Raw genomic sequence first — 25,952 nt, forward strand, 5'->3', positions numbered from 1 at the left:
TTTGTAAATATTTTTGTTCTTTAAGGTTCATAACAACAATGGTAGGAAATAGAAACTCAACTTTACGTGCACGAGGAAGAGCAAACTGCCGTACTTTAGGAACCAACACCAGAAACAAAGATGGCATCAGATGAAATCAAGATGGCGGTCTCCAGCAGAAGAAAACAAGATTGCTGCCTCCAGACGAAAACAATATGTTGATGTAACCGCAACGAAAAATGCAACGAACAGAAATGGGTCACTCGATGATGAAGGTAGCCGAGGAACATAAATAAATACATCCGAACATAATAGAGATCGAAATGCATCCTATAAGTTGTTTTTTTGTTCAATATTTCAAAATGTGTGTAACCAAGAAGTTTTTTTGAATGAAGAGAATTAAAGTGTTATAGTAACACTTACATGAGGTATTAGCGTGAGATTGGCATTTATAAATTCGGAATATTTGTCAATGCGCTGGGGATAAGTTAAAAACTTTGTAATAAAAATAACAATAAAGATTTTAAAAGTAAAAGAAAAATCTTGAAGGAACAATTAGGGGTTTTTTACTCGGTTGAGATTTGATCCTATAATAATAAAAAAATTATATTCGTCCCAATAAAAGGTAAATAAAACACGTGAAATAAAAAGCTTGATAATTAGCTGTCAGTATTATATTGCACGATAGTGACATGCTAACAAACAAAAAATACGTACGCAAATAGCAGAGCGATTTCGTGGCAGCTTCAAGAGTTCATCCGCTGCGAAAGTACCGCCCTGAAAACAGGGACTCCCCGTCCACTAAAAGCATTACGTAATTCAGCCATTCGCTCACTTAGGTATACCCCCCTCCCCCCCCCCTCACCCGCTGCAACGTACCAGTCGGCGAGCAACATTGGTCTCAACTTCTCTCTCTCCGAAAAAAAAAAAATTAATAATACAATTTTTTCCTCTTTTCTGTAAATCCAACGATGGCGGCGCGCTAATGTGTTATACACGTTCTTTCTTTCACTTCTCCCCCCCCCCCCCCACCTTCTCCCACACCTTAAATATCCCCTCCCCCCACCTTCTTCCACCCCTTAAATATCCCCCCCCCCCCCCTTTTCCGCCTACTGCCTTCCTCCTCACACTTCTCCTCGCCAGGCCCTTTTCAGTCTCCGGCGACGTCGCTTTATTTTAGTTAAGGCCCCGCGCGGCGCGGCGGCTTAGCGCGGTCCACCCGAGCCGCTCCCCCGGCGGACAAACACGTCCTCCGAGCGGTTCTTGCCAGGAGACACAGAGTCGTTCAGTTAGGAACGACCGTCAGTCGAATGACATTTTTCCGGGGAAATGACTGTTGGCGGAAACGACTTTCAATCAAATTACACTGTAATCTTTTTTTGTTAATAAAATAGCAATATTCCGTGTAAATTTACACACATTTTTTTTGTAAACTTGTGCATTTACACGGGGAAATGACTGTTGGCGAAAACGACTTTCTATCAAATTACACTGTAATTTTTTTTGTTAATTGAATAGCAATATTCCGTATAAATTTACACACATTTTTTTGTAAACTTGTGCATTGACACGGGGAAATGACTGTTGGCGAAAAAACGACTTTCATTCAAATTACAATGTATTTTTTTGTTAATTGAATAACACTATTAAGTGTAAAATTTATATAATTTTTTTTTGTAAATGTGTGCATTTACATGAAAAAAAAAACTGTTCGCTTCAAAATAATACGTTCACAGTAGTACTGGGCGTGTGTTGTGCCGGCACCTGCTGGCAGAACCGTCCCAAGATTAACCGCGCACGTTCATAAGCACGATTAAACAAAATAAAAAAGTGCAATTCTTTAATATTCGATCATATTTTCCATGGGTATTTAATGCTCGAATGAAAAATCGATTTAGATACAAAATCATGCGCCGATTTTCGAAAAGAAATACTCACAAGTGTTATCTAGAAAAGCGTATTCCCAAGGACCGGAAAAATTCGCGGTTTCGGTGGCCTTCAGGATGGACTGCACATTCCCCTACACACTTGGGCAAATAACAACGCATGTTCATTGGCTGCCGACTTGTGAGTCGTATCATCTGGTTTATCTGTGATTCGATCCTTTTTTTGGTTGAGGGTTTTTAATTGGTTGAGATTCGTCCAGACGAACAGTAAGCCAATAGCAAAATCATCCAACAGGTATATGTATTTTAAATTTGAACCTATCGCCGAATAAATCCGCGAATTTTGCCGGTCTCTAAGTAGCCCACATTTTTTTTTTTGCCATGTTTTGAAACAAAGTTGCAATGTATTTCTTGTCGTCTTTACAAAACCGCATTTCTTGGCAACTGGTTTCCAGAAGGAATATTTCGTAAAAGTACAGAAAAAAAAATGCATATGTTTTCTGTGTACTGTCGGTCAAAAGACTTTTATTCGGTTGAATGACTTTCGGTTGAATGACTCTCGGTCCGCTGATAATCGGTTGAACGATGTCCGGCGTGTTACGCGAGGCACGACACGGACCCCACTCCTCGACCTTTGAATATATATATATATATATATATATATACTGTATAGAAGTCGCCAGCCCAGGTTAAAATTTCTAATACGGTTTTGAGGTAGTTGGTTAATTCACCGCCGCCAATCGCCACCATCTCTAGGGGCATCGACTTGTGGTGTGGTCCCTACTAGCGGACAAGTATCGAACTCTTCAAACACCCCCTTCCCCACTCTCCCGTTGAACGACCTTGAGCTTCAGTGAATGTTTGGGGGGGGGGGTGCGGGGGAATGACAGCGGGTGACAGTGCAGCGCTCTAACGTGTAAATAACAACTAAGACGATACAGGGCGTTACGGCAGCGGTGAAGTCCCCAAGCTGCTCATCACCCTATCCACTCGCGACTTCTATACAGTATGTATATTCAAAGCCTCGACGGCCGAGCTGCCGGAAGACCCCCCGCCCGCCGGAAGGACAGTCGCTAAGAGTTGACGAGTCACGCGACCGCATGTCCCTCAAGCCCGTGACCCCCCCCCCCCCCTCCGATGGCGAGACGCGCGCCACGATCCCAGCGCCTCGCGCCTTCGAACTAACTACACCTGTTAGAAACAACATTAAACCTCGAATCAACGAAGAACTCCGGTTTTACAAAACTTTATCCGGGGATAATCGCGTAAATGCAATCGCTGTCTACGTAGATTGACTTACTTATGGGTAGAGACTGGTAAAATTCGCAGTTTGGATGACCTCCAGGATAGACTCCACCATCCCTTACATACTCGGGCCAATGCCACCTGCTTATTGGCTACTGACTCGTGACACCTGTTACCGGGACGCTTGTGATTCGATACTTTTTTGGTTGAAGGTTTTTCATTGGCTCAAAGTCCTTCAGAGAAACTGTGAGCCAATCAGAGAAGATATTTAAAGGTACAGTTGTTTGTATTCTATCATATCGTGAAATGAATCCGCGAATTTTTCCTGTCTCTACTTATGGGTAGAGACAGGAAAAATTCGCGGATTTATTCAGCGATAGGTTCAAATTCAAATACATATACCTGTTAGATGATTTTGCTATTGTCTTACTGTTCATCTGGACGAATCTCAACCAATTATAAACTCTCAACTAAAAAAAGGATCGGATCACAGACAAACCAGCTGAGACGACTCACAACTCAGCAGCCAATGAACTTGCGTTGTTTGCCCAAGTGTACAGGGGAATGTGTAGTCTATCCTGAAAGCCATCGAAACAGCGAATTTTTCCGGTCCTTACGTATGCATACCGATGACTAGAGCTAGACTCAACTCAACTATTTGTGATCAAGACTTTTAACAGTGTCCATTGGTCGATAAACAGAGACAAACCCTTCTTCTTGCTTGTAACTGGCTGAGGGGCGTCGAGGGCGTGTCCAGAGATCTGCGGTCCAATCAGCGTGAAGAAGATGTACTACTTCGCAAAGTAGTTCGTGTAGGAATTCGGATGTAACTTAGTAATACAAGCCATGATCGGGGACTGAAAAAAATTTCCGTGATCATGTAGCTTCCTTCTCATAACCATATGTCCGGAAATCTCGCTTATTCATTTATGTGTACTTTCTACTCAAGTTGGCTTTCCTATTGGCTGATTTCGTACTCCATTACATCTCCTTCTGAGTGTTGTCGATGTGATTCGATCTCTTTGCTGTTGGCTGGTAGCTGACTGGCTCACATTTGTATAGGGTGAGGGTCGGAACAATTGTGAACCTGTCACCAAAGCAATGCTAAGGTACAGATGTTTACAGTCTAACTGGTGACCAAAATAATCCGCGAAATTTCCGAGTCTCAACATATTTGCAAATTTTTCCCTTTCAATATTACCAGAGACATCGCAGCAAGAAAACGAGAAGTATCCTAAATAAGGGTGTCCATAAAATAATGTCCCAGTTTCAAAATTATTATAAGAGTTTAATTTAGACTATTTACAACAAATCATACATCAAAATTGAAGATAAACTAACGTAGTTTTCCTTACAAATGTTCAATATGTGCACCTTTAGTTATGCGGCACACATCCAATCGAAAGTCCAATTCTTCCCACACTTTGGTTAACACGTCCGGAGTAATGGAAGCAATAGCCTCTTCAATTCTGTGTCTCAACTATGGCAAACTATCTGGTAGCGGCGGAACGTAGACACGATCTTTTATAAAGTGCCCAAAAGAAAAAAAAACGCATGGCGTTATGACAGGTGAACGTGGGAGCCAGCGAAAAAGAGCTCTGTCGTCTCGAATTGCCTATACCATCGGCGGATGGTTTTTTTCCACACGGGGTATCATAATTTAAACTTTAAACGAAAACGCAGCTCACTGAACTGAAATCACAGATCCACTCTCAGTAAATTGCAGAACACAAAAAACCTCTTTACGCTCCGGAGTCGCCATTTTGGGTATGTGGCGAGAAAACAACAAAGCAGTACTCGAGCATGTGCTTATCTAAAACTGTTTACAGTCAACAGGTCAATTGACCATGGTTCTGAAAGAAAAAAAAATTTAATTGTCATAGTTAACGACTTAAAAGCATTTTTTTTTTCAAAATTCTAATACTTTTTATTGTGACCTTGAACCAAAACGCTAGAACGCTTACAATTGATAGGGGACTGGAAAACTTCGTGGTTTCGATTACCTATAGGATAGACTTCACGATCCACTATGTACGCGGGAAAATCACACCAGCTCATTGGCTACTGACTCGTGACACCTGCTAACTGGGATGCTAGTGATTCGATACTTGTTACGTTGAGGGTCATTCATTGGCTCACAGTCCTTCAGGCAAACTGTGGTCCAATCACTGAAGCGGCAATAAGTTACACGCACTTGGATTCTAGCCTATCGCGAAATGAAACCGCGATTTTTTTCCGGTCTCTAACAATTGATACTATTAAAATTTTTAACTGAGACATTCATTAATGGACAATGTATATTCGTTGGAGGAAGAAAAAAACCTTGGGCGTGTTTTTTTTCTTTCTGTCCAGAAATCTCGGGACTACGGCCCACCGGGGAAACGGCAGAGAACGAGAGGAGGGGAGGGGTTTTCCCATCAGCAGGATGGCTTCTCAGCGGGAGGACTCCTGATGCCCGTTCCACCAATTACGTAATGGGACGAGGTTCGGCCCCGCCCACCGCCCCTCCACTTCTTCGTCGTGGAGAACCAGCGAGCGTTCCCCGACGCTTTGCAGACTGCTTCCGAGGAGAGAAATTTTGAAGTGAGACTTCTTTGGCCGCGACGGGAGTCAGATTCCAATGCCGGATTTTAGTGCAACGTTTACGTGAAGACATTGTTGTGAAACGTTTCTGACGCGGAAGTTACGGCGAATATTGGTTGCGGACGGTGCAGAGAACGAGAAGCATTAAGTCGGGTGGCGCAGACCATCACTGTGACACCACGAAACGTGTCCCCACGCATGGACAACCTCTGAATAAAAAAAAACTAGTTAAGTGTACGGATATTGGAAGATTCCACACGGAGCATAAGCTAGCGTTCCCAGACAACTACCGAACTTTTTTCTGTTCCCATCATGGCGGTCATATGATCCACTCAAAAGCTTTCTCATGAACAAGAACCAAACCAAACATTTTATTTCCAATATGGAACTTCGGCTGCATAACTCTCTCGTATGTGGCTAATCTGGCTAATAAAGATAAAACGTGAAAAAGGTTTTTTTTGTGCTTGGGTGTGAAACCATGCATCCATCCTTACCGCGAAGTTCGCGAGCGAAACCCCCCCTCCCTTTGCCCATTCTTCAAGCACCCTTTCACACCAAGGTAGGCGCTTCTCATCAAGGCGACCACGCAGGGGTTTTCAATTTTATGTTCGGGCTCTAATGCCCCTTCACCCCCTCCCCCCCCAGAGCCTTTTATTCCTAAACAAGTCTTCACCGCGCCAGGCACTCAGGGGCTGGTCTCTGTTTACCATATATATGTACGTATATATAGGTATCACTCTTCCTCGGAAATAATAGCGGATTCATGTAGCAGTCTATTAGCGCAAGGATTTATTTTCATTTCGCCCAGACGCCGGGAATGGATGGGCCCTGCTCCTTGGGGGATCGCGGCCCCAGGGAGGGAGGGGGGAGGGAGGTAAGAAGACAGGAGGGAGCGAGGGAGGGAAGAGGGGTAATGCGTCCTGACGCCCCTGGACAGCGGGCGTCCCACGGCTACTTATCACGAGCAGGGCAGCCAACTGCACTTCGCTCCGAGGAGTTGGCGGCGGTTGGAGGGGGAACAGAGAGAGAGAGAGAGAGAGAGAGAGAGAGAGAGAGAGAGAGAGAGAGAGAGAGACAAAATGAAAAAAAAAATACAGCTCCGGACACTTTGCGCTACCTGAGAAAGTTTCCTTCCTTTCTCCCCGCGTACGCACAAACCTTACTGTCGGGAATAGCAGTAGGGACCGGAAAAATTCGCGGTTTCGATGGCCTTCAAGATAGACTGCACATTCCCCTGTACACTCGGGCAAAATAACGCAAGTTCGTTGGCTGCCGACTTGTGAGTCGTCTCGGCTGGTTTGTCTGTGATTCGATCCTTTTTTTTGGTTGAGAGGGTTTATAATTGGTTGAGATTCGTCCAGACGAACAGTAAGCCAATAGAAAAATCATTATAAAGGTATATGTATTTGAATTCTAGCCTATCGCCAAATGAATCTGCGAATTTTTCCGGTCTCTAGATATTCACAGTGTCGACATATAAATTTTCCGAGTATCGACTTATATCGATTTTTCAAGAATAGACTGATATCTATTTTCTGAGTATCGATTCATAGCGATATTCCTCGTATATTTTTAGAATATAGATTTATATCAATATCCTAGTATCGATTTAATTTAATTTTCCGTGTATCGATTTATATCAATTTTCAGAATATCGACTTTTATCGATTTTCTTAGTATAGATTTATAAGAATTTCAGAGTATCGATTTGTATCGATTTTCCGAGTAACCATTTATATGGATTTTCAGAGTATCTATTTTTATTGTTTTTCGAATAGTATTGATTTTTATTAATTTTTCACAGTATCGACTTATATCGATTTTCCCAGTATCGACTTATATAGATTTTTAAGTATCGACGTATATACATTTTCAGTTAATAGATTTATATATTTTTTTCCGTGTATCGATTTATATCGATTTACTGACTATCGATTTATATCGATTTTCAAAGTATCTATTTATATCGATTTTAAGAGTATCGACCTATATAGATTTTCCTAGTATCGACATATATTGATTTTCAGAGTATCGACTTATGTCAATTTTCCTAGTATCGATTTATATTGATTTTCCGAGTATTATTTATATCGATTTTCCGAGTATAGATTTATAAGCAGTAACAAGGGTCGTAGAATAAACCAATGAAGACAGAGGAGTATTAGACAGAAGGAACTCAAGCAGAATGAAAATAATTTGAGCACTCTTTGTTATAGCAGCAATACCAATTAAAATACCAATATATTAAATGTCATAATTAAAATAATTTTAACTACTATAATTAATATTCATGCAAGTGATATAATCAGTATTCTATCACCAGCAAAATTTGATACATCAGTAATTATAGCTGCATTAAATGACATCGATATTTTAGATATATATCTATATTTTTTATTTTCTATATAATTAGATTTGTATTGATATTTTTCGATTGTCGATAAATATATAAATATTTTTATATTTTTTATGTATATCAATATTTATCGATATTCAGAGTAAGTATCGATTTATAATGGTAAAGATATTTATTTTACATGACTGAATAGTAGGCCTATGTGCACTGTAACTTTTTTTTGTAAATGAAAAAGGAAATTTATGCAAAATTACAAATGTTTGTAAATTTTATAGGCTACATGTGTTCGCAGTAATACTGGGTTTGGATTCTTATCCAGGCATTTATGATTTGTGTTGTTCCAGTATACTTAAAATAGTTAAGTTATTTGTAAACCGTTCGTTTATTTGCTTTTCAGTATTAACTGACATATAATAAGCATTATAAAACAAAATATTTTCATAGTTTGAAAAATATATATACTTCAATGAAACATCAATTAAATTTTTAAATTATGCAACAAATTTTGTAATAAATACTCAGTATTATCTCGAAAAATGTATTTCACGATTGAAAAACCAATCATAGCCACGTGTTGTACAACTGTAAAATATCTTTCTTGAAGTATTACAAACTATTTCTTGGCAACTGGTTTCCAAAGGAATCTTTTTGTAAAAGTACAGAATAAATGTTTTCTGCGTGTCTGACATTTGTTTAGGATGTGTAGAGACTGGAAAAATTCGCACTTTGGATGACCTCCAGGATAAACTCCACCATCCCCTACATACTCGGGCAAATGCCACATGCTCATTGGCTACTGACTCGTGTCACCTGACAACTGGGACGCTTGCGATTCGATACTTTTTTGGTTGAAGGTTTTTCATTGGCTCAAAGTCCTTCAGATAAACTGTGAGCCAATCAGAGAAGCAATTTAAAGGTACAGTTGTTTGGATTCTATCATATCGTGAAATGAATCTGCGAATTTTTCCGGTCTCTAAGGATGTGTTAATAAATTCATACGATATTCGCGATATTTTGGTAGTGAAATTTTTTCATACAATATTGCATATGTTATTAACTTTCACTGTATGTTTTTTAAAATACTACCAAAAAAAATAATAACTGTGTAATATTAATTACGCTACATGTCAAACACATGAAGTGTTGTTACTAGGCAACCAAAAATAATTTCGTAATTAATTCTTCGTGATACCAACAAAAGTGTAATTACAATTTTTAAAACCCAGATATGCACTCCCACGAAGCAACCCGCGATTAAAATTCGTGTTTTCCTCTTTTTGTTTCTAGCCTTCCTCCCCTCCTTTTCGAGTGTCCGCTAAGGATTTCTCCTCACACTCCAGACATAATTAAAATGTTATAACGAATTTCGAGGGTACTTTTTTTTTTACCGTGAGCCATTCACTAATTGCGAAAACGAGAATAATCTCTCGCAAAGTTAATTGGTTATTCCATTTGCTGCGTCATAATGACTCAGAAACAGGCATTTTTTTTTATTCCCAGCTAAATGAATTAAGCAGAAAGTTTAAGTATCCTACATCAAAGTTGACAAAAACCTCTCAAACTAATGAGTATAGAGATGGTAACACTTGGTGGCTTTAATGACCGTTTCTTACAATTTGAGTTTTTTTTAACGCCCTTTTATTCCATTCGGCTAATTGAAGGGAGGAAGAGGCGGGGTTCGCCAACTAAATCCAAACTGACCATTTAAAACACATTTCCCTTCCATGTCTTATTCGTTATTCGGTATCCGAACATCAGTTGTGGCGCAGAAACTAATCTCATCTGACACATCGTTTCGCGTTCCACAGAGAGCAAATAAAATGTACCCAGAATTGTTTATTTGAAATTTCAAGCTATTCTGCAACAGCGCAATGAAACTATGACAGCGCTAACGACAGTAATGGCTAGAGACTGGAAAAACTCGCACTTTGGATGACCTCCAGGATAGACTCCACCATCCCCTACACACTCGGGCAAATGCCACCTGCTCATTGGCTACTGAAACGTGTCACCTGTCAACTGGGACGCTTGCGATTCGATACTTTTTTGGTTTAAGGTTTTTCATTGGCTCAAAGTCCTTCAGATAAACTGTGAGCCAATCAGAGAAGCAATTTAAAGGTACAGTTGTTTGGATTCTATCATATCGTGATTTGAATCCGCGATTATTTCCTGTCTCTAGTAATGGCGCGTTACATTAGTTAAAGCCTGTTTCACTGCACACTGCATACTTTGAATGATTATTGTTGCGATGAGGAAGATAGATTTCTAATATACATGTTATATATTATATATATAAGATAATGGAAACCAGATTCCAAACCGTGTGTACTATCAATAGGAAAGAAACTCGCAAGAAGAGACCCGGAAATTTCGCCGATTCATTTGGTGTCAGGCTAAAATTCATAGTACTGTGGACACTCAATCCTTTTTCATGACTAACAGTGGGAAACTGCAATGGCGTACGTCCAAGAGATTATGTTATATCGTAATTTACCACTCCGTGAATGATTTAAAGAACGAATGTAATCGATAATTTTGTAAACAGTTCTCTCTAGTCCCGCCAAAATTTGCATCATACTCTACTCTCATTGGCTGCCGCGCCATGGGTTCCGTAACGTAGATAAAATACATTCATTTCCTTCCAGTGCGTACGACCGTCCTATGCGCTGTTGTGAATCAGTGGGTTCGAAAATATGGCGGTCGAATCTTGTAAGCACGACCCTGGTGTTACCCGGCTTAAGGGACCCGCCTCGTCAGGAGTGTATGTGTGTTAGTGAGGCGGGATGATAAGCGCGACGCTCGCTGGTGCTTCTAGCGCGGTGTCTCCTCTGGACTGGCGCGCAGTCTTCTCGTCGTCACAGATAACTGCGAGATACGAGCGGTGACCGTAACGTTGTATGGCCGAGAAATGAAGATAAAGGTGTACTGCAAGTCCCTTAAAGTGCTTTCAAGAATCTATACCTGTTGTTTTTCGCCTAAACAATTACTCTGAAAACATGTGTTTTAAGCATTAGCAGTTTAAAAACTTAATCCGAAATCAAAAGTACTTTTCGGCCCTCAGCGAACTCTTAAGAGGCCACTCCAGTGTTTCAGGGGCACTACGCAACCCGTGTTAACCTCATAAGATTCAATGCTATTTTCATTTTGCTTATAACTAATTAACTAATATAGATTTTGAAATGATGCTTGCTTGATATGTAAGACAACGATGCTCTTATCGAAGCCCCTTTCTTCAAAAACGTGCATAAATTATGGTTTTATACTAATCTTTACTAATATGAATAAGTGTATTGTCTAGATTTGAACCATAATTTAAGCACGTTTTTGAAGAAAGGGGCTTTGATATGAGCATCGTTGTCTTACATATCACGCAAGCATCATTTCGAAATCTATATTAGTTAATAAGTTATAAGCAAAATGAAAATAGCATTGAATCTTATGAGGTTTAACGCGGGTTGCGTAGTGCCCCTGAAACACTGGATTGGCCTCTTAAATGCCTGTCGTAAGCAGACGCCACTCGTGTATCTCGAGTAGTTTTGGAATCGCGTTGTTTTATCCTGAAGCTCTGCGCACCAGGTGTGTACCCGGGTGGGCGGGGGGCCTTAAGGCGCGCAGAGGCGTCGCGGCGAAGCACGTCTTACCCGTGTGAACGCGGCCTACCGCCCTTACCGCCACAACCACTCAGGTTCCCCCCACTCCTCTCTCTCTCCCCCTTCCTCCCCCCTGACCACCCCTCCAGGCTCTTCACTGCAGCTCTCCGCCTCTTAAAGTGATTGGCCCGAGTGCCCTATTGTAATCATCCATACAAGACAATCCCATTATAACCCCCGGCCGAGGTTGTACAGCCCGTCTGGCGGGCGTTCGCCCCGGGACAGCAGACCTGCTCTCTACGGTAGCGACGGGCCGCATGTTCTCGGTCCGGGCCTTACGTCCGCTCGAGCGCGTGCGAGGCTGACGTCACACTGTTACAGTGACCGCCATGTTTACGAACCTAACAAATTCACAACAGCGCATAGGACGGTCGGGCGCGTACGAGGGAAATTACAGTTCTTCACTTCCAGTAATCATGCTTACACTGATGAACAAAATAATTGCAGCACACAACTAGAGGAAGCATTGTTGACACACAGGAACAGTACAACATTGTGTATCATAGATAGAACCACAGAGGAAAGGGGGAATAGAGCATGAAAGATTGACATGCGAGGTCGAAGCAGGAAAATTTGAACTATTGACATGCGAAAAAAGTTTTAAATCCAATGTTTACAGCCTTATTTGTTTGTTTTGACATACGATATTTTAGCAGCAGGATAAGAAAATTTTTCTACACATGGAAATAGTCGAATCAGAAAATTCATTTTTTTGACATACGAGGTTGCAGTTCAACACCATCGATATTTTACTTCTGTCACGGACGTATGGAGCAACAACCAATGAGAGTAGTAGGGGAAGCCATTTTGGCGGGACTAGAAAACAGTTTTTATTTATCCATCATATTGTGACAAGAAATTACCAAGATATTAAAAATGCCTAGGGTGTAATTTCTGCTTCAAAAATTAATTAATGCTAACTCATAAGTAGAGACCAGAAAAATTCGCGGGTTCAATGACCTCCAGGATAGACTCTACTACACTCTACACACTCGGGCAAATGTCATCCTCTCATTGGCTGCTGTCTTGCGGAGGTGTCCCAACGTAGCGGCCTGTGATTGGATTCAGCTTCGGTTGAGTGTTTCTCACCGGCCCAGAGTCGTCCAGGTGAGTTGTGAGCCAATAGCAGAGGCAGCACTGAGGTATAACTATTTGAATTTCAGTCTGTCGTGAAATGAATCCGCGAATTTTTCCGGTCTCTACTCATAAGTGACTGGCCAAAAATTAAAAAAAAAAAAAAAGTGTTTAGAATGGTTAACTAAAATTTTTTAATATACCCCTTATTTACTAATAGGTTGAAAAACTGTGCCCACAAATTGCTGGTCAGATGTCACGGGATAATCATTTGGTGGTTACTATCACTCCTTGGTTAATATAGTTACTTACTAACACTGCCAACAGATGTCGGATACAACGCGAAATTTCGTAGGCTGAATTCAACAGTAATATTTCAATTGTGAACCGACTTTGCACAAGTGCCTGTGGTGCACAATTAAAATCTTACTGTTGATTTCAGCCAATGAAATTTCGAGATGTATCCGAAATATGTTTGTATCGTTAGTAAATAACTGTATTAACTATACCTAGAGACCTGCAAAATTCGCGGTTTCGATGGCCTTCGGGATAGACTGCACATACCCCTGTACACTCGGGCAAATAACGCAAGTTCATTGATTGTTGACTTGTAAGTCGTCTCAGCTGGTTTGTCTGTGATTCGATCTTTCTAAGTCAATAGAAAAATTATCCAAGAGGTATATATGTTTGAATTCTAGCCTATCACCAAATGAATCCGCGAATTTTGCAGGTCTCTAACTATATCGAATGATCGTCCCGTGACATCATTCCAGTTATTTACGAACACAGTTTTTCAAAATATGAACTAATTTTTTTTGTTATGTCCCAGAACCTACAATAGTTAAAAATATTTCTAAACCATCCCTAGGTATATTAAAGTTTTTACCTGCGCACATTAATAAGCATTAAAATAAATAAAATTAATTAATAAAGCTTAAAATTTAAAAAAAAGGTTTGAATGAAAAATAAATTAAAATATAAAATTATGCTCCAAATTTTCGTAAAACGTAATAGATATTATCCGGAAAAACGTATTTCTAGGGACCGGAAAAATTCGCGGTTTCGTTGGCCTTCAGGATAGACTGCACATTCCCCTGTACACTTGGGCAAATAGCGCAAGTTCATTGGTTGCCGACTTGTGAGTCGTCTCATCTGGCTTATCAGTGATTCGATCCTTCTTTGGTTGAGAGTTTTTAATTGGTTGAGATTCGTCCAGATGAACAGTAAGCCAATAGCCACATCATCTAAAAGGTATATGTATTTGAATTGTATCCTATCGCCGAATAAATCCGCGAATTTTTCCGGTCTCTACGTATTTCATACATGCGAAAATAATTACTATCATTGTGTTCTACAAAGTTATAATATATTTCTTCTAGTATTAGAAACATATCTTGGCAACAGGTTTACAAAGGAATATTTTGTAAAAGAACAAGACTTTTTTTTCTGTGTTAATAAATTTGCAGTTTAACTTAAAGCATATTGTAATTGTACCTTTTTTGTTTTGTGAATCAGATATTAGCTGGATTCTTGGCGAATCGCACGAATCCAGTTGGAAAAAAAAATGCTCTAGATCTAGTGTGATGGACACTTTGGAGATTGCTTGCACCACAAACACACACACCCCCCCCCCCTTCCCCCCCGGCCCACAAAAATTAATTTTGGTTACTTCCGACGCCATAAATCGCTTGTCAAAAATTTATTAACTTTTCTTTTTTGTTTCTTCTGTTGGTCGTGTATTTTGCCGGCGAAGAGAGAGAGAGAGAGAGAGAGAGAGAGAGAGAGAGAGAGAGAGGAGTGAAAAAAAGGAAGGAAATAAGGGGGGGGGGAAGAGAGAGGTTAAGATATTTTTCTTCTTTAATATCCATATTCTCCAATTCCTCCAGAAGCAGAACAAAAAAACACACGAATACTTACGGTAACAAGAAAACTTTGTATTCTCGTGTGGCATTTCATCTTTCGCGGTGAATGAGATGGCGAAATAAATAAAAAAAAATAAAAAAAATAGAGTTTTTTTTTGCAATATGCCGTTATAGCACCAACCCCCCCCCCCTCCCCCCCCCCCCTTACCAAGACTAGCTTGGCAGTTACTCCGCAGCGCACTCGACCGAAAATCAAAAATGCCGAGGATGAGTTACCTTCCTCTTGCGCTCGGGATATGTCAAACAAGTTGACGGCTGCGGCTACTATGTATCTACCTTTTTCTACGTCGCCCGCGTGACACGAGTGTGCGCACTTTTGCGCGGGAATATATTTTTTTTTTTCATTGTGAGAACACCCGAGAAAACAAGTTTTGTTCCCTTTCATCAAAACTTTCCAAGCTGTTTTATCGTTGAAGAATAATTCGACGGAATTTTTTAAAATCACCACAAAAAAAGAGAGTTGTCTGGGCGGATACTTATATTTCGGCAGGCGAACTGTTATTTTTCATACTGATGAGTCCATATTATTCGTGATATATTTTCGCCCACAAATTGAATATTATTTATTTTTATTTAAATTTTTATTTTGTCGATTTCCCTCCCCCCCTCTCCTCTCTACGTCTTAAGTATCAAACACTCGAATCAAAAACGCTTAGCGGCATAGTAAATAAAATTCTTATCGCCTCAGTCTCTGAAAAAATAGTTCAACCGCACCCTTGGTGTTTAGAAATCCACCATTAGCGAAAATATTTTCACAAAAGAAAATGGAATTGTAAATAATGGTTTTAATATTTTTTTTGTGAAGTGGAAAAAAATTGCAAATATGAACTTTAACGTGGTGTGCATTTGTGTTGGAATAAATAGATGTATATGTTTTTTTTTCAATTAACGGTGAAAAAAATTAATCTCTTTTTCTCGCGGATGGCTGAACGTATGCCATGACTTGTAAAGTTGGTAGCGAGCTAAATATAATGTATGATTAAGAGGCAACGAAAATCAGCAGTTTTGTTTTGCTGTACGGAAATTAATAACCAATTAATTGAGGAATTACCAAAAAAAAAAAAATTCAAAACGTCCTCTTCGGAGTTCGTTATGACGTGTGGCGAAGAAATACACGACCAACTGTAACAAAAAAAAATATATAATGCGCGGGTGAACAAGCAATAATGTCGGCGCGTGGTTCGCAGAGGGGCGGTCGATGTTTTCAGACCGCGTGGTACCGCGCCGCAATTAGCGGCTGACGGACGGGGGGTGCGGTCGAGGGGGCCTGGCGGGGATGGAGGGGTGAGTTGCGGCGGCCCGATGTTATTGGCCCGCGCCGTAGCAGGTGTAATTCCCGACCCGCGTGGCGGCGGAAATTGCTTCTCAAAATATTACAGCGGCGGGCGAGAGGAAATTTGAAGAGCTGGGAGTGTGGAGAGAGAGAGAGAGAGAGAGAGAGAGAGAGAGTGAGTGACAAAGAGGAGGGGGTTGAGTTCGGCCTGTGCAATCATCCCCTCCCTGCCTCGCGGACTGGTTCTGCAAGGGTCTCGAATGCCCCCCATGTTATGTAACCCACCCGCCGTTTGGTTACAGATCTTGTACACGCAACTACACAGAAAAAAAAATTCTGTACTTTTGAAAAAGATTCCTTCGGAAACCAGTTGCCAAGAAATATCTTGTAACATTACAAGAAATATGTTGAAACAGTGTGCAACACATGGCTATAGTTACTTTTGCATATATGAAATACGTTATTATTTATTTTAATTAATATTTAATTCAACCATATTTTAAAGAAAAAACCACGGAAAAAGATAATCGATAGGGACCGAAAAAATTCTCGGTTTCGACGGCCTTCAGGATAGAATGCAGATTCCCTTGTACACTCGGGCAAACAACGCAATTTCATTGGCTGCCGATTTGTAAGTCGTCTCAGCTGGTTTGTCTGTGATTCGATCCTTCTTTGGTCGAGAGTTGTTAATTGGTTGAGATTCGTCCAGATGAACAGTAAGCCAATAGCAAATAGTAACGTGAAATGTTGGGGTTCTTTGTTCCCTACAGGTATTCATCTGGTAGAGTGATAGGTCAGCTCTCTTCGTTGAGTATCCTGGGATTTAGTTTGTTTTTGGGCGTTTCCAAAGTCAATTTCGATGGGAGGAGTAACATCTTCATCGGAGATAGTGATACCAGCGACGCCTACAACCTTGGAGATCTCGACGGTAGCTGCTGCAACAGCATCTTCTGTCTTAACAGCACAGATGATGTCAACGGGAATAGTGTCACCTGCAAGAGGAGACCTAAATTCTAAAAAAAGAAAAAAAAATAATTAAAAAAATATTTTTTTTTTTTTTAAATAAACATTAACGGTCATCGTCGATATATTCATCGCCTGCGTCTTCGGAACATCAATAACATCATTGCATCACTGCATCACTGCAGTAACGCCCGACGTCACGAGAAAGAAGAGAGAATGCCACATGCGGTTCGCTAGAAAAGATTCACTGAAAAGACACTTGAAGACATGGAATTCTGAAGGACTACTATTATCTAAATACCTTTTATTGAGTCAAAAATCATTTGGTCATAATCAAGCATAATATAATAATATCAGCTTACACATGAGGTAGCCACGATGAAAGCTGCCATCTTCACTTCCGAAGAAGCAGGGGTCTCTGTTAAGCACAGTACCAAGTAACGTTTCCTTGGGGGAAAAGGATGCACGTGAAAATGATCTGGGTGGACGCTAATTGGCCCATAATCCTCCGGATTAACTGTGAGCGAATAGCAACAGCGCCACAAAAGGAATAATTATACAAGTTGAGCGTATCACGAAATGGTCTACTCATTGCCGTAGAGACCTGCAAACTTCGCGGATTCATTTCGTGATATGCTACAATTCAAATAATTATACCTTAGCTCTGCTTCTACCACTGGTTCACTGTTAATCTAGAGTAATGAGGGCCAATCAGATACCCTCGCTCAAAGAAGTGTCTAATCACAGACACTCAATCGAGACGACTCACAAGTCAGCAGCCAATGAACAGGTGGCATTTGCCCGAGTGTGTAGAGTGTAGTAGAGTCTATCCTGGAGGTCATTGAACCCGCGAATTTTTCCTGTCTCTACGTCATTGGTCGATAACACGTTATTGGGTAACCACTTCTTCTTCGTCTTGTTTACAACCGGCTCAGGGTCGTAGAGAGCACTGTGGTACAATCATCACAAGGGGCAGGCGTATTTTTTGCCGGGGAAAAAAAATAAAACTGAACGCCTATTAGACTCCAACAAGATACACCCGCTTGAGGGGGTTTCTTCCTTGTGATTGGCGGCAGCGACAGCGAGAGAAGTCGTTACCTTATTTGACCGAGCCAATCAGGACGCGATTTTGCCTCCGTACTGAATAACCGTTGATTGTCGGTGTAACAATCCTGCATGTATACCTGAAAAAAAAAAAAAAAAAACCACCCGATCACAAAAAAAAAAAAACAGTGTCTTAACTTTCGGCTGGTCTCGGGATAATTTCGCGAGATACGCATGGCCCTTAATCAAATCTGCTTTGGTTACCCGATGGATACGCGCAATAGTCGTGGCAACGCTGCGGGCTGCCGGAATTGACGTCACGTGCCGAATGAACCATAGTTAAGAGTCACGGAATTTTCGCGCATTCATTTAGTCGCAAGTTAGAATGCAAACCTTCACACTCTCGCACTGTGTTAATGATTGGCCCGCAGTTACTTGGACACGCGTCCCTCTACGACCGTGAGCCAAACGACGCCCAGCTAGGAGAGAAGTAAGCGAATCGGGTAGTGCCAAATAACAAGGATAAACATGCTCTCGCTAAGAAATCAACCAATGGGAAAGCAAACATGGGTTGAACACACCTACGACCTTAAATTCTACTCTGAAGCCAGACGAATCTGCGAAATTTCCTGGTCTCTAACCATATTGGGTAGTCCCGGGGGTAGGGGAAGGAAGAGAAGAAGTTTCACGACCGTTGCCGACCCCCTGAGGTGCCCCGCGGGCAGATGCGCTCCGGGATTGGTGGAAGTTGCGGCTCTCCCAGGGCACTCCCGGCCAGCCACGCCGCAACAGATGGACGCGATTTATGGGCCGCGGGCTTTTGCGGCGGCAGCGACGCGAATGTTTGAAATGTATGAAACGAAGAAGGTTCTCCTCCCTGGGAATAAGGGACGAGGGAGGAGGGGGGAGGGCATCGAGTTAGACCTGCAGGGCTGCGGTGATCTCGTGCGTAGAGACCGGAAAAAATTCGCGGATTTATTCGGGCGATATGTTAAAATTCAAATACATACACCTTTAAGATGATTTTGCTATTGGCTTACTGTTCATCTGGACGAATCTCAACCAATTAAAAACTCTCAAACAAAGAAGGATCGAATCACAGACAAACCAGATGAGACGACTCACAAGTCGGCAGCCAATGAACTTGCGTTGTTTGCCCGAGTGTGCAGGGGAAATGTGCAGTCTATCCTGAAGGCCATCAAAACCGCGAATTTTTCCCGTCCCTATCCATTGGGTGATAAATAACTTTTGTAATAGCCACGTACGAGACGCGCGGACATGTTGTATGAGCGTGTCTCGGTGGATCTTTTGCGGGGAAATTGGGGAAGGTAAACAGAAGGGGGGCGCGCGCGCAACTCCACAAGCCACGACAAGCTAGGACTGCAGCTAGGACTTTTCAATGACAGATGGTGGCAATTTCTCTAACTGACCGACAGCCTTTTACTGGCGACAGGTCGACCTGAAGCTATGTCACACCTCTGGAGTCTAGTCCGACGCCACAGTTCGCGACCGCCCACTTACACGATCATATTACACAGCCACAATGAGTGCTAACTGGCAGCACGACGGGAAACGGCATAAGCCGCCCCCAAAATGACCAGACCTGACCAAACCAATGCGGACTAAAAGTCCAAGTGCCCCACCCCTTGCATAGTAGAACTTCTACCACGCCCCACTCTTCTTCCAGGACCATCCTTCTATTCCTGTAATCCACCTGCTTGTAATAATGCATGACCTTTGCATCCCGCATGTATGTGCCCAGGGTTTTCCCTCTGTCTATGGAGGTTTTACCTGGGCCCAACTTATCTAGTTTTAGTCTAGAATTAAGAGTGAGGGGAGTTAGTCATGGCGAAAACGTCTGCCATGGCTGGCCAATCCCCTCCTAGCACATGATGCACGTGACCTTTTCTGCATGGTTAAAAACCCGCATGTTTAGAGCGTATAGGGCTTGCCCTGAGACGCACTTAGAGTCTTCCCTACCTAGACCCCTCCCTTACACACTTAGTTTTAACTTAGGTTAGGAAAAAAAAAAAAAACGACAAGCTACGGCCGGGGGTTGGTGAGGGGGGGGGGGAGTGTGAAGGGGGGGGGGGAGAAGGGCTTGTCGCGCCGATAACAGCAAGCCGTAAACCCGAACAAGACGAGAGGGATAGTCTGGCTGTTCGCGCGCCCACGGGGCTGTAAAGATAAAGGTGCAAGAAGTGTCTGGACGCTAAACGGCAGGGCGTAAAGAACTTGATGGCTCGCCGATCACGAACCACAGGCTTAGGAGGGTTGTGTTGAGGCGGTTGGCACGCCTCCATCTGGCATTTACTCTAATATATTTTTTTTTGTATTTACACTCAAGATACATAGATAGAGACCGGAAAAATTTGCGGATTCATTTCCCGACAGCCTGAAATTCAAATAGTTATACCTCAGTGCTGCCTCTGCAATTGGCTCACAAATCACCTGGACGACTCTGGGCCGGTGAGAAACACTCAACCGAAGCTATATCGAATCACATGCCGCTACTTTGGGACACCTCCACAAGACAGCAGCCAATGGGAGGGTGACATTTGACCGAGTGTACGTAGAACTATAAAGTTCATTCTAGAGGTTATTTGAACCCGCTAGTTTTTCCGGTCCATATCCATAGATTTTGCTACGTCGTACTTTTCTTGTAATTTATTTTGACTTGCTAAAAAATTTAGAACTGTGCTTATTTGTAATTTAAAATATTCATGTTTTTAAGCTGTTATATTTTATAGATTTTATTTAGTGTTTGGTGGTGTGCCACCACAGTAGGGACAGGCGTACCAGAATCCCGTACGATAGTGTGTGCGTGTGCGGGTGTGCCATCCAATGTGGTGTCTTGGGCGAGCATTCCGGTGTGTTTTATGTCATTTCAGCTACGTTTCTGGACACGAATCACACGTAGTTTCCGCAAGAAAAAAAAATTAGAAAAAAAAAATCAAACAAACCCTGGCTTTGGACCTGATTTTCGACAAGGAATTTAATGAATATTTTTTAACAAGATGGACAGTATTATTTCAGTAAAACAGTCGATGCCATCACTGTGAACTATGGTTCGCAGCATCCGCCACAGATGGCAGCACCGTGGTTTGTTACACTTTTCCGTTCCGCGCGTCTTCCGTTCCAAACACGAAATTACTCCCACCAAATGCGGTGTACCGAGAGCTAAGATATTACACATTTAAAAAAAAATGAGAGAGCGAAAAAAAAAACATTAAGACTGTAGAATACTTTTTCGCCTGTGTTCATTCGAAGGAATTTCGAAGTGAAAGAACGCGGGGAGGGGGGGATAAAGGGTATAGGAGGAACGTGTTTGCGAACGAGATGGTGTGTGCGGCCTTTATAAATATCGCCTGAGTAATAATCTGGCTTGCGTGGGAGGAGGTAAGGGGGGGAGGGGATAAAATATGTATGGGGCAGGAGCTGAGAGCATGAGGTTGGGTGGGGAAGGGGGAGGGAAGGGGGTAAGGGGGTAAGGGGGGGGAGAGAAACAATTTCTGCGATCGCGACAGTGACGGACAGACTCCCGTGGTTTGGAGGCGCTGAGGGGTGAGGAGGAGGGGGGGAAAGGGATAAAAAGCTCGCGCAAGGGTTGGGTTGGTAAGGAGGAAGGGGTAGTCGGGTTCCGCAGGTCTCAGGAAAGCGAGCCCCCACAGCACAGCACTCTACTTTCAAGTCCGACCTTCACGCTCATAAAAAAGAAAGTGCCGTCAGGGCAAAGAGCACGAGCCGGCGCAGCCGAGAGCAGGAGGGGGGTGAGGGGTGGAGAGAGAAAGAGAGAGAAAGTAGGAGAAAGTTTGTTCCTGCCCCGCGCCGAGAAGGCTCGTATGACGGGCGAAGAAGAGAAGGGGGGGGGGGGGGGGGTCGGAGAGGTGGCTACCCTCCCCTATCTTCACCCGCACCCCCTTAGGGGGTTGACTTCCCCCCCCCTCCCTCCAGCAATCCTCTTCACCCAACAGAAAGCGAAACAATAAATATCGAGATTTACAGTCGCATTGTAATTGAATATTGAAAGTGTTGACGCGGGTACGTAAGGGACGAATATAAATACAAGAGATGGCTGTCTCAAGCTGCCACGCGGAAAACTTCCCTTCCTCTTCTTTTTTTTATTGTTTTATTTCTTTTCCCTCCCGGACAATCTACTTCCCCACCCCTTTTTTTTTTGTCTTTTATGACCGTCCTAAAAACTAAATTGAATTTCCTTCTGTGATTCTTTGCGATGTTACGGTGAGGGAAGGGAAGGGAAGGGGGGGGACATACGCTACCCCTTTCTTCCCTTACGACCCTGCCCATAGCAAGACTAGAGAGAGAGAGAGAGAGAGAGAGAGAGAGAGAGAGAATATCGAATACGTTGGCAATATTTGATAACTTTAATGGAACGGCAGTAATACATCAAAGTTGTAAGAATCGTCCCTCCACCTATTTCTCCGAACAAACCCCTAAGATTCGGAATGGAAAAAAAATTGGATAGCTTTCAATACGTGGCCGCATAATAAAACTATCCCAGGCGAGGCATCGCAATGCTTCCGCTACGGCCCGTGCCGAAAACATACCACCACATCCAGCGTAATTTATGTTACGTGATAACATTTTATTCGCAAACTCTCTTGAAAGTTACGAACTTTCCTGGCACACAATTCATAAAAAAAAATTTTTTTTTTTTACTTAATCAGGACTCTCCAAAGAAAATGCAAAAAAAAAAAAAAATTGCTTAGCTGTGCTATCTAGAAAAGTCATAAATAACAATAGAAAATTATCTTCGTGGAATTTAATGTTCAAAAATTTCGACTTCGCACGTAATAAAGTTGATCAAACTCTAAAGTGAAATAAAATAGCTTGAAAATTTTCAATTTTTTTTTTTCGCGGCAGGCTGAAATACCACGACCACTTGGAAACGACTGGGGAAAATGCGCTCGTCCAATGACCAACAACACAGCTGCTAGACTCTACAGTCATGTACTTCAATCACGTTTATTACATCTGCTTTATGGCTGCTGATCTCGAATTCTTAGAATGGATTTTTCGATGTTCAGACATTTCGTAGAGGATTTTTTTTAATTTTAATAATAGAGAGATTTTTTTAATACACGTCGAATACTGCACAAATAAGCAAACAATTGTAAAGGGTTTGAAGCTTAGAATTTCACAGCATTGTAATAAACTTTCTCTCCAACACGGCCTGCGTATTCCAGCGCACTTGCGCTTTCCCTCAAAAACTAACGCCGAGCTTTGACTTGACGACGTTTAAAAATTTCTGTGGTAGCTGAGGGCAAGAACTTACAAAAAAACATGCTTGCATTATAACTTTTCCTATGGAGCGAGTCAGAAACATTAGCCATGAGACACGTATTGGAAGGTTATGTTGGTAAAAAATTGGTTGTCTGTAAAGTCGGTTTACGGACGATAGTTTAACGTGACAACGTCATAACAAAACATTGATGAAATGATTACATACTTTTATGAATAAAATTTAATAATTTTTATTGAATTATCACTATTTTGTATGGATACAAAGAAGAAATGAAATGACATCTACAATTTAATTGATAAATTTACTTTTATTTGCACTCATTAATTCAAATATGTTTATTACTTTAACGAACAGATTATTTTAACTATAACTTTTATACATGTTCGCTATTTAACTTCTTCCAATCTGTGTTACTCTGTTAAGGATAGGACGATGATAGGAAAAGTAGGAAACTAATGGGAGTGTTTCAAGTTTAACGTGCCTCGAAAAAATCAAATCGATGGTCGTTCCAATCGAGTGGAAGAGAGATAGATGCGGCGCAAGCGTACAATGAGCGTAACGGGACAATGTGCGTAACGGGACAATGTGCGTAACGGGACACACTTTTTCGTGCGTGCAGCCGGCGTTCATAGATTTATTGGACGTTGTCACGTCAAAAGGCGGTGCATTGCGGTGACCTCCGCCAGTCTGTGTCCATGAGTGGACCATGCACACGGAGACTCACCTGGCGCATTGTCCGTGCTGTGCATGTCCCCTGGGCTGCGGCGGCGGACACAGCGTCAGCCGCGCGCGCGCGTCAGCACGCCAGCGCCGGCCGGACCCATCCTGCCCCACCTGCGACCACACAGCACACTCGTCACTTCCCTGTAGTCATCCCTGCCCCACCTGCGACCACACAGCACACTCGTCACTTCCCTGTCGTCATCCCTGCTCCACCTGCGACCACACAGCACACTCGTCACTTCCCTGTAGTCATCCCTGCCCCACCTGCGACCACACAGCACACTCGTCACTTCCCTGTAGTCATCCCTGCCCCACCTGCGACCACACAGCACACTCGTCACTTCCCTGTAGTCATCCCTGCCCCACCTGCGACCACACAGCACACTCGTCACTTCCCTGTCGTCATCCCTGCCCCACCTGCGACCACACAGCACACTCGTCACTTCCCTGTAGTCATCCCTGCCCCACCTGCGACCACACAGCACACTCGTCACTTCCCTGTAGTCATCCCTGCCCCACCTGCGACCACACAGCACACTCGTCACTTCCCTGTCGTCATCCCTGCCCCACCTGCGACCACACAGCACACTCGTCACTTCCCTGTAGTCATCCCTGCCCCACCTGCGACCACACAGCACACTCGTCACTTCCCTGTAGTCATCCCTGCCCCACCTGCGACCACACAGCACACTCGTCACTTCCCTGTCGTCATCCCTGCTCCACCTGCGACCACACAGCACACTCGTCACTTCCCTGTAGTCATCCCTGCCCCACCTGCGACCACACAGCACACTCGTCACTTCCCTGTAGTCATCCCTGCTCCACCTGCGACCACACAGCACACTCGTCACTTCCCTGTAGTCATCCCTGCCCCACCTGCGACCACACAGCACACTCGTCACTTCCCTGTAGTCATCCCTGCCCCACCTGCGACCACACAGCACACTAGTCACTTCCCTGTCGTCATCCCTGCTCCACCTGCGACCACACAGCACACTCGTCACTTCCCTGTAGTCATCCCTGCCCCACCTGCGACCACACAGCACACTCGTCACTTCCCTGTAGTCATCCCTGCTCCACCTGCGACCACACAGCACACTCGTCACTTCCCTGTAGTCATCCCTGCCCCACCTGCGACCACACAGCACACTCGTCACTTCCCTGTAGTCATCCCTGCCCCACCTGCGACCACACAGCACACTAGTCACTTCCCTGTAGTCATCCCTGCTCCACCTGCGACCACACAGCACACTCGTCACTTCCCTGTAGTCATCCCTGCCCCACCTGCGACCACACAGCACACTCGTCACTTCCCTGTAGTCATAACCAGGGACCGGGAAAATTCGCGGTTTCGATGGCCTCCAGGATGGACTGCACATTCCCCTTGCACACTCGGGCAAACAAACGCAAGTTCATCTGGCTGCCGACTTGTGAGTCGTCTTGGCTGGTTTGTCTGTTATTCGATCCTTTTTTTTTGGTAGAGAGTTGTTAATTGGTTGAGATTCGTCCAGATGAACAGTAAGCCAATAGCAAAATCATCTGAAATGTATATGTATTTGAATTCTAGCTTATCGCCGAATGAATCCGCGAATTTTTCCGGTCCCTAGTTATCACTAGGGGGCGGAAAAATTCGCGGGTCCAATGGCCTCCAGGATAGACTCCAATATCCTCTACACACTCGGGAAAATGCCAACTATACATTGGCTGCTGACCTGTGAGTCGTCTCGACTGAGTGGCCTGTGATTCGACATTTCTATGAGTGAGGGTCTCTAATTGGCCCTCCGTCCTCCAGATTAACAGTGAACCCAAGACAGAAGCAGCACTAAGGTATAATTATTTGAATTTTAGCATAACACGAAATGAACCCGCGAATTTTCCGTGTCTCTAGTTATTACTACAGACCGGAAAAATTCGCGGATTCATTCGGTGATAGGTTAAAATTCAAATACATATACATTTTAGATGATTTTTGCTATTGGCTTTCTGTT

General features: G+C 42.9%; 1 protein-coding gene across 6 annotated transcripts in view; it reads right to left on the bottom strand.

Annotated features, from left to right (window-relative positions):
- The window catches only part of LOC134537016 (LIM domain only protein 3-like), a 222,760-nt gene that overhangs the window by 56,285 nt on the left and 140,523 nt on the right, over positions 1–25,952 (bottom strand). For all 6 annotated transcript variants that reach the window (XM_063377200.1, XM_063377199.1, XM_063377198.1 and 3 more), the window contains exon 3: positions 23,966–24,075. In XM_063377200.1, coding sequence (XP_063233270.1) covers positions 23,966–23,974 — 9 coding nt within the window. In that variant the 5' untranslated portion in view covers positions 23,975–24,075. The remainder of the gene's footprint in view (positions 1–23,965; positions 24,076–25,952) is intronic.

This window comes from Bacillus rossius, chromosome 11, assembly GCF_032445375.1.
Source record: "Bacillus rossius redtenbacheri isolate Brsri chromosome 11, Brsri_v3, whole genome shotgun sequence".
NCBI classification, from domain to species: Eukaryota; Metazoa; Arthropoda; class Insecta; order Phasmatodea; family Bacillidae; genus Bacillus; species Bacillus rossius.